Source organism: Mobula birostris, chromosome 12 (genome assembly GCF_030028105.1).
Source record: "Mobula birostris isolate sMobBir1 chromosome 12, sMobBir1.hap1, whole genome shotgun sequence".
NCBI lineage: Eukaryota > Metazoa > Chordata > Chondrichthyes > Myliobatiformes > Myliobatidae > Mobula > Mobula birostris.
This window is the reverse complement of record NC_092381.1, coordinates 79,764,270-79,776,351: the sequence shown is the minus strand read 5'-3', so window position 1 is coordinate 79,776,351 and position 12,082 is coordinate 79,764,270. Positions and strand designations below refer to the sequence as shown.

Sequence of the window (12,082 nt, the reverse complement as noted above, 5' to 3'; positions counted from 1 at the left end):
AAAGTATGTGAACCCTTGCACTTAATAACAGTAGAACCTCCTTTAGCAGCAATAACCTCCACCAAACATTTCCTGTAGCTGCTGATCAGACTTGCACAATGGTGAGGAGGAAATTTAAACCATTCCTACATATAAAACTGTTGCAGTTCCTCAATATTTCTGGGGTACTTTGCATGAACAGCCCTCTTCGGGTCGTGCTACAGCATCTTAATTGAGTTAAGGTCTAGACTCTGACTTGACCATTCCAAAACACAGATTTTCTTCTTTTTATCCCATTTTGTTGTTGATTTACTCTTGTGTTTCAGATCATTGTCTTGTTGTATCATCCAACTTCTATTAAGCCTCAGGTGACAGACCACCATCCTGACATTCTTCTGTAAAATGCTTTGCTACAACTTAGAATTAGTTGTTCCCTCAGCGATTGCAAGCTGCCCAGGCCCTGAGGCAGCACACCGACTCCAAACCACGATGGTTGGTTGGGATGTGGTTTGGTGTTGGTGTACAGTGCCCTTTTTCCTCCAAACATAGCAGAGTGCACTTCTGCCAAATAGTTCAGTTTTTGTCTTATCTAGCGCAGAACATTGTCCTTGAAGCGCTGAGGGATATCCAGGTGGTATTTTGCAAACTTGAGATGTGCAGCAATGTTTTATTTGGCGAGCAGTGGTTTCCTCTGTGGTGTCTTTCCATTAACACCATTTTTGTTTAGTGTTTTTCTTATAGTGGACACATGCAGACTCCTGAGCAAGTTCTAGGTCTTTTGCTGTTCCCCTGGGGTTCTTTTTCACTTCCTTCAGCATTGCGTGTTATGCTCTTAGTGTGATCTTTGCAGGACACCTACTCTTAGGGAGAGTAGCAACTATATTGATTTTCCTCCATTTGTAGACATTTTCTCTTATTGTGGACTGATGAACACTCAGGCCTTTAGAAATGCTGTTGTAGCCTTTTCCAGCTTCATGCATCTCTACAATTCTTCTATGCTCCTCTGAAAGTTGTTTTGATTGAGGCACGGTGCACATGAAGTTTTTTGAGAGGAGCAGGCTCTGTTAGTAACCTGACTTTGTGTGTCTTTTAATAGGGCGAGGCACGTGTTCAATCTCATCTCATTGATTGGAACACCTGACTCCAAATAGCTTTTGTAGAAGGCATTACCCCAGTGGTTCAGATACTTTTTTGAACCTAGACTGTTTTTATTGGACTGTATTCCTTGGAGTTTAGAAGACTGAGGGGAGACCTCATAGAAACATTTTGAATGTTGAAAGGCATGGACAGAGTGGATGTGGCAAAGTTGTTTCCCATGATGGGGGAGTCTAGTACAAGAGGGCATGACTTAAGGATTGAAGGGCGCCCATTCAGAACAGAAATGCGAAGAAATTTTTTTAGTCAGAGGGTGGTGAATCTATGGAATTTGTTGCCACGGGCAGCAGTGGAGGCCAAGTCATTGGGTGTATTTGAGGCAGAGATTGACAGGTATCTGAGTAGCCAGGGCATCAAAGGTTATGGTGAGAAGGCGGGGGAGTGGGACTAAATGTGAGAATGGATCAGCTCATGATAAAATGGCGGAGCAGACTCGATGGGCTGAATGGCTGACTTCTCCTCCTTGTCTTATGGTCTTAAATGGTGTACTCCGTATTACCGAGAAGTAGTACAATTGTTAGTGTGTTGCTAGATTAGGCAGATTGTGTTTATCTATTATTATGACTTAGATGAAGATCAGACTGCATTTTATGAGTGGCAAATGTGGCAAAAAATGCCTGATGGGACAGGATAGCTTATTATTTGGTGCAGTTGTTCTGCAATTTACTTGGGGCTTCTGCACATTCCTGATGCATAGACTCAAGGTTCTCAATACAATTGTGAATGCTTCTCTATTTTGAACAGTGATGTGTCAGAGATTTATAAGTTTTCATAGGACTACTGTGTATCTTTCAAGAAGGCTTTGAGCACATCCTGGAATCTTTCCCTCTGTCCACATAGCAGTTTCTTCCTGTGACAGAGTCTGGATGAGAGTGCCTCTTTTGGGAATCTGGTAGTGGGCGCAAACAACTTTGTAGGGGTCTGGGGAAAGATTAATTCTTCTATTTAATACTATACTTGGATACGTACTTCAAATGCACTACAAAATTATAGTTTGATTTAGGTGAACAGTTCCTTTTGAACCAAAATTGATGCGCGATGCTTCATAGCCACCTCTATGGCACAACTTTCTACTTTACTTACTTTACTGAACAGTCAGATTTAATACCCGAATTTCTCACCAAAGACTGGAGTGGGGAGTTACAATGCCTTTGTGAATCTTTCAAGAAGGTTTTGAATACGTCCTGGAGATGCCAGAGGCGGTGTAGCGTGACGTCCGTGCGCCGTTGGGGACTGGCTTCTCCCTTCGGTGCTCCCAGTGTTTGATCACTGGAACAACAGACTGGATTGCAGTGGCTGTGCAATGCTGGGAATCTGCATAATCAATTTGCGGGACATGTTGCTCAGGGCCTTATGTTTTTTTTGTGTTATATTTTCATGGTGACCTCTCAAATGCTGAAGTATACAGCTATAGATTAATATTCTTACTTCCTATTACTTGAGCCAGACAGGCATTGATGTCATTGAATCAGTCTTCTATATGTGATTTGTTTCAACCTAAATAGATTGGGTCTAAGGCTGCCCCCATACTTTGAGAGGCTGATGGATAAATTCCCTTGGTGCTGATAACCACCTCAAATCTGCTTTGTATAGTCCATTGCATTCTATAGTTATAAACTTTCAATTATTTTTCTGAAAAATTCTAAACATGTATACATTTCCAGCTCCTTTTAATGCATTTATTTAGCCCAAGTCAGTACAATTTCATCTTTTAGATCAAATGTCAGTACATGCATTTTGCCATTCCATATCCACACAGAAGATGGCAGTATGCAGCATTCTGAAAGGTAATTAAATTCAGATTATATTTTAATTATGCTGAGGCTTAAATACTTTTCTGTCAAATCTTCTTCAGAGGCATCAATTTTGAAATGAAAAATACTATTATGTTATTCAGTATTTATTTAGTGAAAAAAAACTATTCATCCTGATTATATTTAACCCTTCCACAGAACTTTTCCAAGAACATATTTGCAATTTTACAATCAGTGAAAGCCCGGGAAGAAGGTCGAGCACCAGAACAAAGACCCCCACAAAACATAATACCTCCGGTAAGAAGAAAGTTGAAAGTAGTTTTTAACCATTTCTCTTTCTGAGAGGGAAAAAATTTATTTCTTTTGGAGTTCTTTCCTGACTTTTTCTTGGATGTTGCCAATCTCTTGCACCCACAGTGAAGAAATTGGTTTTAAGATGAGATTTAAGAAATATTGTTGAGAAAATATAATTAGATTCATGTTGGATTTTTTAAAATGTTTTGATACCTAAAGAATAATTTCAGGCCTGAAAGATGGCATGTGGGAAGTTTGTCAGATGATATCACAGATAAGTGATTTTATGGAAAGAATGACAAAGCAGAGATTGTTTTTCTTTAGAGGTGAAAAGATTAAGAAGGGTTTTAAAAGACAGAGGGGGGAATTCATATCTTCCAGTGAGTGGGTTAGGAATTAAAAATTAAAGATTTAGATAACTGGCAAAAGTAGAAGGGAAATGAGAAGCATTTTGATTCACATATTAAGATCTGGAGCAGCATCTTGCTTGCAAATGTAGTGCAAACAGGTTCCACCAAAGCTTTCAAAGACAAAGTTTTGTACTTGCTTAGGACTTACAATGTTAAAAATAAAAGTCAGAATGTGGGAATAAATTGTACAACTCTTTCATTGGGACATTTGAAACAAATTACCTTTGCTACTGTTTTATTTTGTCTCTGTCACAAACTAAAAGATGTGTGCAAGATCACAGTTATAATAGAGCAAGAAAACGAATCAAATAACTGATTTGGCACAGGAAATACAAAGTTCTGTTATTTCTATATCTGGTTAAATAATGTACTTTAACTATCTGTTGCAAATCCAAGCAGGTAAATTTTAAATATATGAATGTAATCCGAAATAAACATTCATGTGGTCTCATTTTCACTGGTCTTCTATGTTTCCCATTTTTCTTGTAGATTTATATTGAAGAATCACTTTTTTTTGCCCGTATTATTAAATATGTTCTTGTTTTTACTTTGCAGGACCCAGCTCTAAGAAATAAACAACCTATTCCAGCAGCATACAACAGATATGATCAGGAAAGATTCGCAAAGAAAGAAGGTGAATACGCACTATTCTCCAATTTGCCCATTATAACTTGCTTTCCCCTTTGTTCTCCCTCGTTATCAAATGAACATGTTTTTACCTTTTGGTTTACAATTCAGCAACATTTAGGCATTCAATATGTTGGATTAGCACCGAACATGTGATTGTCAGAAAGCTACTGTTATACGACAGATCCTCTATTCGGCTCAAAAGCTGACAAAAGTGAAATCTTTTGAGGTATTAATTTGCAGCTCAGTATTGCATTATTAAATAGTTTGTTTACAGTTTAGGGAGATGATGTGAATGACTCACATTGTGTAAAAGCTGCGAGGATCTTTTAGTTATGGTTGACATGTCAGCCAGCTCTAATCCATGATAATTTGCATTCATAATTGTATTTAATGCTCAACACGACAAGAAAAGCCTGCCTTGGATTTTTTTTCATAAATCATGCATAATGAAATTTACAAAAATGTTTAATGAGTCCCTCAAAACATGTATGTGACAGGATGTAGCCAAGCATATTGTTTTTGTTTTAACATTTCTTTATCATTTTAATGCCTTGTAGTGGATGAGTTAAAATAACACACTTTTTGTGATGCCATATATGTGGCCATTTTTATTCCTTTTTTGTCCATTTTGCATTTGGCTTGCTGATTTGTTCATTATTTTGGCAGACAATATTTTTCAAATCCGAATTATGCAGAAGAAAAATCTTGCAGTAATATATTTTCATAATATTTAGGAATTTAATACGTTAGGTTCTGATGTTTATGTGCAGATAGATCAGTACTAAATTGTGCTTATTTAAGAAATTTTATATTTCATTTGTAGAGAGTAATTATTCTATCATCAGGAGCAGATATTGATACAATGATATTACAGCACCCCTTTACTGCTGGTTTCAAACATAACAGTTCTGCATTGAGTTACCAGATAGGGGTTGCATAGCACTGAATATAGAAACAGAAGGTAATTTCTGTGAGTATGTGCAGAAAGAATGACTAAGTTATAGAGCTTAGGTGTTGCACGAACACAGAAATTCCTCAAAATTTAGCACTTAAAATAATTTACAAAGTTTGCAAAGTGAAATCAATTGCACATATTTGTCATAAGAAAAAAATAGTCATTTAAAATACCATGAATGGGTAAATCCCTGAATGTATCCTTTCGTTATTGTACGTGACTTGTAATAGAACATAGAATAGTACAGCACAGTACAGGCCCTTTGGCATACAATGTTGTGCCGACCCTCAAACCCTCCCTCCTATATAAGCCCCCAACTTAAATTCCTCCATATACGTGTCCAATAGTTTCTTAAACTTCACTAGTGTATCTGCCTCCACCACTGACTCAGGCAGTGCATTTCACGCACCAACCACTCTCTGAGTAAAAAACCTTCCTCTAATACCCCCCTTGAACTTCCCACCCCTTACCTTAAAGCCATGTCCTCTTGTATTGAGCAGTGGTGCCCTGGGGAAGAGGCGCTGGCTATCCACTCTATCTATTCCTCTTATTATCTTGTACTCCTCTATCATGTCTCCTCTCATCCTCTTTCTCTCCAAAGAGTAAAGCCCTAGCTCCCTTAATCTCTGATCATAATGCATACTCTTTAAACCAGGCAGCATCCTGGTAAATCTCCTCTGTACCCTTTCCAATGCTTCCACATCCTTCCTATAGTGAGGCGACCAGAACTGGACACAGTACTCCAAGTGTGGCCTAACCAGAGTTTTATAGAGCTGCATCATTACATCGTGACTCTTAAGCTCTATCCCTCGACTTAGGAAAGCTAAGGCCCCATAAGCTTTCTTAACTACCCTATCCACCTGTGAGGCAACTTTCAGGGATCTGTGAATATGTACCCCCAGATCCCTCTGCTCCTCCACACTACCAAGTATCCTGCCATTTACTTTGTACTCTGCCTTGGAGTTTGTCTTTCCAAAGTTACCACCTCACACTTCTCCGGGTTGAACTCCATCTGCCACTTCTCAGCCCACTTCTGCATCCTGTCAATGTCTCTCTGCAATCTTCGACAATCCTCTACACTACCTACAACACCACCAACCTTTGTGTCGTCTGCAAACTTGCCAACCCACCCTTCTACCCCAACATCCAGGTCGTTAATAAAAATCACGAAAAGTAGAGGTCCCAGAGCAGATCCTTGTGGGACACCACTAGTCACAATCCTCCAATCTGAATGTACTCCCTCCACCATGACCCTCTGCCTTCTGCAGGCAAGCCAATTCTGAATCCACCTGGCCAAACTTCCCTGGATCCCATGCCTTCTGACTTTCTGAATAAGTCTACCGTGTGGAACCTTGTCAAATGCCTTACTAAAATCCATATAGATCACATCCACTGTACTACCCTCATCTATATGCCTGGTCACCTCCTCAAAGAACTCTATCAGGCTTGTTAGACACGGTCTGCCCTTTACAAAGCCATGCTGACTGTCCCTGATCAGACCATGATTCTCTAAATGCCCATAGATCCTATCTCTAAGAATCTTTTCCAACAGCTTTCCCACCACAGACGTAAGGCTCACTGGTCTATAATTACCCGGACTATCCCTTCTACCTTTTTTAAACAAGGGGACAACATTCGCCTCCCTCCAATCCTCCGGTACCATTCCCGTGGACAACGAGGACATAAAGATCCCAACCAGAGGCTCAGCAATCTCTTCCCTCGCCTCATGGAGCAGCCTGGGGAATATTCCATCAGGCCCCTGGGATTAACCGTCCTAATGTATTTTAACCACCCCAACACCTCCTCTCCCTTAATATCAGCATGCTCCAGAACATCAACCTCATTCATATTGTCCTCACCATCATCAAGTTCCCTTTCATTGGTGAATACCGAAGAGAAGTATCCATTGAGGACCTCGCTCACTTCCACAGCCTCCAGGCACATCTTCCCAGCTTTATCTCTAATCGGTCCTACCTTCACTCCTGTCATCCTTTTGTTCTTCACATAATTGAAGAATGCATTGGGATTTTCCTTTACCCTACTCGCCAAGGCCTTCTCATGCCCCCTTCTTGCTCTTCTCAGCCCCGTCTTAAGCTCCTTTCTTGCTTCCCTATATTCCTCAATAGACCCATCTGATCCTTGCTTCCTAAACCTCATGTATGCTTCCTTCTTCCACCTGACTGGATTTTCCGCCTCACTTGTCACCCATGGTTCCTTCACCCTATCATTCTTTATCTTCCTCACCGGGACAAACTTATCCCTAATATCCTGCAAAAGATCTCTAAACATCGACCACCTGTCCATAGTACATTTCCCTGCAAGAACATCATCCCAATTCACACTTGCAAGTTCTAGCCTTATAGCCTCATAATTTGCCCTTTCCCAATTAAAAATTTTCCTGTTCTCTCTGATTCTATCCTTTTCCATGATAATGCTAAAGGCCAGGGAGCGGTGGTCACTGACCCACAGATGCTCACCTCCTGAGAGATCTGTGACCTGACCTGGTTCATTACCTAGTACTAGATCTAGTATGGCATTCCCCCTAGTCGGCCTGTCCACATACTGACAGAGGTAGATTATGGATGTTATCTACATGGATTTCAGTAAGGTGTTTGACAAAGTTCCTCCTGGGAGGCTCATGCAGTATATTAAGACGCATGGGATCCACGGTGAATTGGCTGTTTGAATTCAGAACTAGCTTCCCCATCGAACTTCCAAGGGGACCACAACCTTGTCATGGTTTGGAGGCTTGCGTGCCTTAATGGAGAGCTATGCTGGCTGGAGTCAGTGCTTTATGCATTGGCTCTTGGTAGGGTCACCCATGCCAAACAGGTCAAGGGGTAGAGGCAAGACTAAGAGTGGGGTCCACCGGACTTCCAGGTTTGGGGGTTCAGCTCATGATTAACATCCCCGATTGGTAAAACAAATTTGTTACTGAAACGGCAATAAAGAATCCTTCTACATCTGAGTACGGTGGTATTCCTGAGTCTCCATCCAGGACTGGCAATAGAGAAGACCAAGAGAAAGCTTCTGACATAATGAAGGAATTCCTGAACACCATCAGAGATGGAGGACCTTCATTACTGCCCTAAATGCGAGCAATGTATTGGCAGTAAGCAAGTGGCTCATAGAAGGCAGAGAGTAGTGGTCTGAGGGGCTTATTTTAACTAGAGATCTGTGATTAGTGGTGTTCTGTAGGGCTCTCTGCTGTTTGTGATATATACAGTGGTATGCAAAAGTTTGGGCACCCCGGTCAAAATATCTGTTACTGTGAATAGTTAAGTGAGTCGAAGATGAACTGATCTCCAAAAGTCATAAAGTTAAAGATGAAACATTCTTTTCAACATATTAAGCAAGATTAGTATAATATTTTTGTTTTGTGCAATTTTAGAGTGGAAAAAAAGGGAAGAAGCACCATGCAAAAGTTTGGGCACCCCAAGCTCTCAGATAACTTTTACCAAGGTCTCAGACCTTAATTAGCTTGTTAGGGCTATGGCTTGTTCACAGTCATCATTAGGAAAGACTAGGCGATGCAAACTTCACAGCTTTATAAATACCCTGACTCTTCAAACCCTGTCCCAACAGTCAGCAACCATGGACTCCTGTAAGCAGCTGCCTAGCACTCTGAAAATTAAAATATATTCTGCCCACAAAGCAGGAGAAGACTATAAGAAGATAGCAAAGCATTTTCAGGTAGCCATTTCCTCAGTTCATAATGTAGTTAAGAAATGGCAGTTAACAGGAACAGTGGAGATCAAGTTGAGGTCTGGAAGACCAAGAAAACTTTCGGAGAGAATTGCTTGTCGGATTGCTAGAAAGGCAAATCAAAACCCCCATACGACTGCAAAAGACCTTCAGGAATGTTTAGCAGACTCTGGAGTGGTGGTACACTGTTCTACTGTGCAGCGACACCTGCACAAATATGGCCTTCATGGAAGAGTCATCAGAAGAAAACCTTTCCTGTGTCCTCACCACAAAATTCAGCGTCAGCAGTTTGCAAAGGAACATCTAAAGAAACGTGATGCATTTTGGAAACAAGTCCAGTGGACTGATGAAGTTAAGTTAGAACGTTTTGGCCGCAATGAGCAAAGGTATGTTTGGAGAAAAAAGGGTGCAGAATTTCGTGAAAAGAACACCTCTCCAACTGTTAAGCACGGGGGTGGATCGATCATGCTTTGGGCTTGTGTTTCAGTGGTAGAGGGACGAATGAATTCAATTAAGTACCAGCAAATTCTGGAAGCAAACATCACACCGTCTGTAAAAAAAAACTGAAGATGAAAAGGGGATGGCTTCTACAACAGGATAATGATCCTAAACACCTCAAAATCCACAATGGACTACCTCAAGAGGCGCAAGCTGAAGGTTTTGCCATTGGCCTCACAGTCCCCCGACCTAAACATCATCGAAAATCTGTGGATAGACCTCAAAAGAGCAGTGCATGCAAGAGGGCCCAAGAATCTCACAGAACTAGAAGCCTTTTGCATGGAAGAATGGGCAAAGATCCCCCAAACAAGAATTGAAAAACTCTTAGCTGGCTACAGAAAGCGTTTACAAGCTGTGATACTTGCCAAAGGGGGTGTTACTAAGTACTGACCATGCAGGGTGCCCAAACTTTTGCTTCGGGCCCTTTTCCTTTTTTGTTATTTTGAAACTGTAAAAGATGGAAATAAAAAAGTTTTCTTGCTTAAAATATTAAAGAAATGTGTCATCTTTAACTTTATGCCTTTTGGAAATCAGGTCATCCAAGGATGCTGCCCGACCTGCTGAGTTCCTCCAGCGTGTTGTGCGTGTTGCTTTGACCCCAGCATCCGCAGAGTATTTTGTGTTTAGATTGTCTTTTACTAGCTTAGCTATTCAAAGAAAAAGAAATTTTGACCAGGGGTGCCCAAACTTTTACATGCCGTGTGTGTGTGTGTGTGTGTGTGTGTGTGTGTGTGTGTGTGTGTGTGTATAAATAAATAAAACCTCGATGAAAATGGATGGGTTAGTAAGTTTGCAGGTGACAAGAACATTATTGGTGGGGTGGATTCAGTAGAAAACTGGCAAAGGATACAGTAGGATATAGATTAGTTTCAAATTTAGGAGGGGAAATGGTAGTTGAAATTTAACCAGGAAATGTGAAGTGTTGTACTTTAGGAGATCAAATGTAAAAGGACAGCGTACTATTAATGGCAGCCCTTAACAGCGTTGATATGGGGAGTGATCTTGGAGTCCAAGTCCATGGGTTCCTGAAAGTAGTTGAACTAACTTATATTAGTTGATAGGGTGTTAAAGAAGGCATATGGAATGCTTAACTTCATTAAGTGAAGAATTGTGTTCCGGAGTTGGGAAGCTATGTTGTCGTCCTATAAAACTAGTTCGGCTGTTTTCAGTATTGCTTTTAATTCTGATTGCCCCATTATAGGAAGGGTTTCCAGGCTTTGGAGAGGGTGCCAGTTTCCCAGGATGCTATCTGAATTAAAGGCCATGTGTAATTAGGAGAGATTGGACAAATTTGGATGTTTCCTTTGGAGCGGCAGAGGCTGAGGGGACATCTAAAAGAGCTTTCTAAAATTATGAGAGGGATAGATAGAGTGGACAGCTGGTGTCTTTTACTTAGGGTTAAAATGTGTAATACCAGAGAGAATGCATTTAAAATGAGAGGGTGCAAGTTCAAAGCAGACGTGTGGGACAAATATTTACACAGAGTAACGAGTGTCTGGAATATGCTGCCGGGGGTTGTGGTGGAGACAAATACAATGTGTTTAAGAGGCTTTTAGATTGGCACATAGATGTTGCTATTGTTCATCTTTGTAGTTCATATCCATTAAGATTTCAATTTTATGGTTTGTGACCTATTTACAGGCATTTCTTGTGTTTCATTTTGTTAATTCAAATAATGGTGATTGCTTTTTCTTTCTTAGGCATCTTAGGTTTTGAATGTATAACTTATTGTACGTTTTCAACTTTACAGAGAGTTCACTTATGAAATAGTTTCAAATACATTAATTGGCAAGTTACAGAATTGCATTTGTGTGAGTAACTGCCATAGCAATTCTGTAACTTGCCATTTAATGTTTTGATAAACTTTTTTTTAAAAAAGCAGTAAGGAAGGGTTATAAATAATCTGCAGTTTGATTCCTACCTTTGATTTGTCCAAGTTTCAGATGAAAGGAGTTGGTTGTTTCATGTTTTTTTTATATTAAAAAGCAGAAACTATAACATTTTTTATGACAGTAACTTGAGAAAGGCAAGAGAAATTAACCAACTGAATATTGGCACTGAATTCTTCTACAATCAAATCTATACCCTGTGCTTACAAAATAAAACCTTATTTCAAAAATGGAGAAGTGCTTTGGCCAATAAATTTAGATTAGAAAGAACATTTTTCATCCTGCAAAGATCCAACTTAATTGAAGGGGTAGAGGTAAAAATTTATTGTAGTTTCAGTAATGATCATATTTCATTTTTCCTGACAAATCAGTGCTGTCATGAGTGGGATAATGGCTTAACAATGTAGTCATAGTTTTGTTTCAGCATTGGCTAGTACTAGAATTGAAGATCCATGAAAAAGGGGAAGCAATTTATGTATTTTACTTCATGATTTAAGTTGCTTGTGAGAATTTAAGATGCTAATTACTTTAATTATTTACAATATTGTTAAATTTTTTATTTGATTATTGAAACCTTTGAAGAGTTTTGAAATGTCTGACAATGAGAAGCATTTAAAATTTCTTCCAAATGTCCTTGATGGCAGAGCTATAACAGGTCATCAGGGTATTTTGGGTTGAGTCTCAGTATACGATACAGAAGGCATTCACTATATTGAGTCTCAGTATATGATACAGGAGGCATTCACTACATTGAATCTCAGTATATGATACAGGAGGCATTCAAGTGCAAGCCTGCTGTGCCTTGCTTGATGC

The 12,082-nt window shown here is 39.9% G+C and overlaps 1 protein-coding gene across 2 annotated transcripts in view; it reads left to right on the top strand.

Annotated features, from left to right (window-relative positions):
- Nucleotides 1-12,082, top strand: part of cdc73 (cell division cycle 73, Paf1/RNA polymerase II complex component, homolog (S. cerevisiae)) — a 329,568-nt gene that overhangs the window by 87,681 nt on the left and 229,805 nt on the right. For both annotated transcript variants that reach the window (XM_072274186.1, XM_072274187.1), the window contains exons 8-9: nucleotides 3,087-3,185; nucleotides 4,148-4,226. In XM_072274186.1, coding sequence (XP_072130287.1) covers nucleotides 3,087-3,185; nucleotides 4,148-4,226 — 178 coding nt within the window. The remainder of the gene's footprint in view (nucleotides 1-3,086; nucleotides 3,186-4,147; nucleotides 4,227-12,082) is intronic.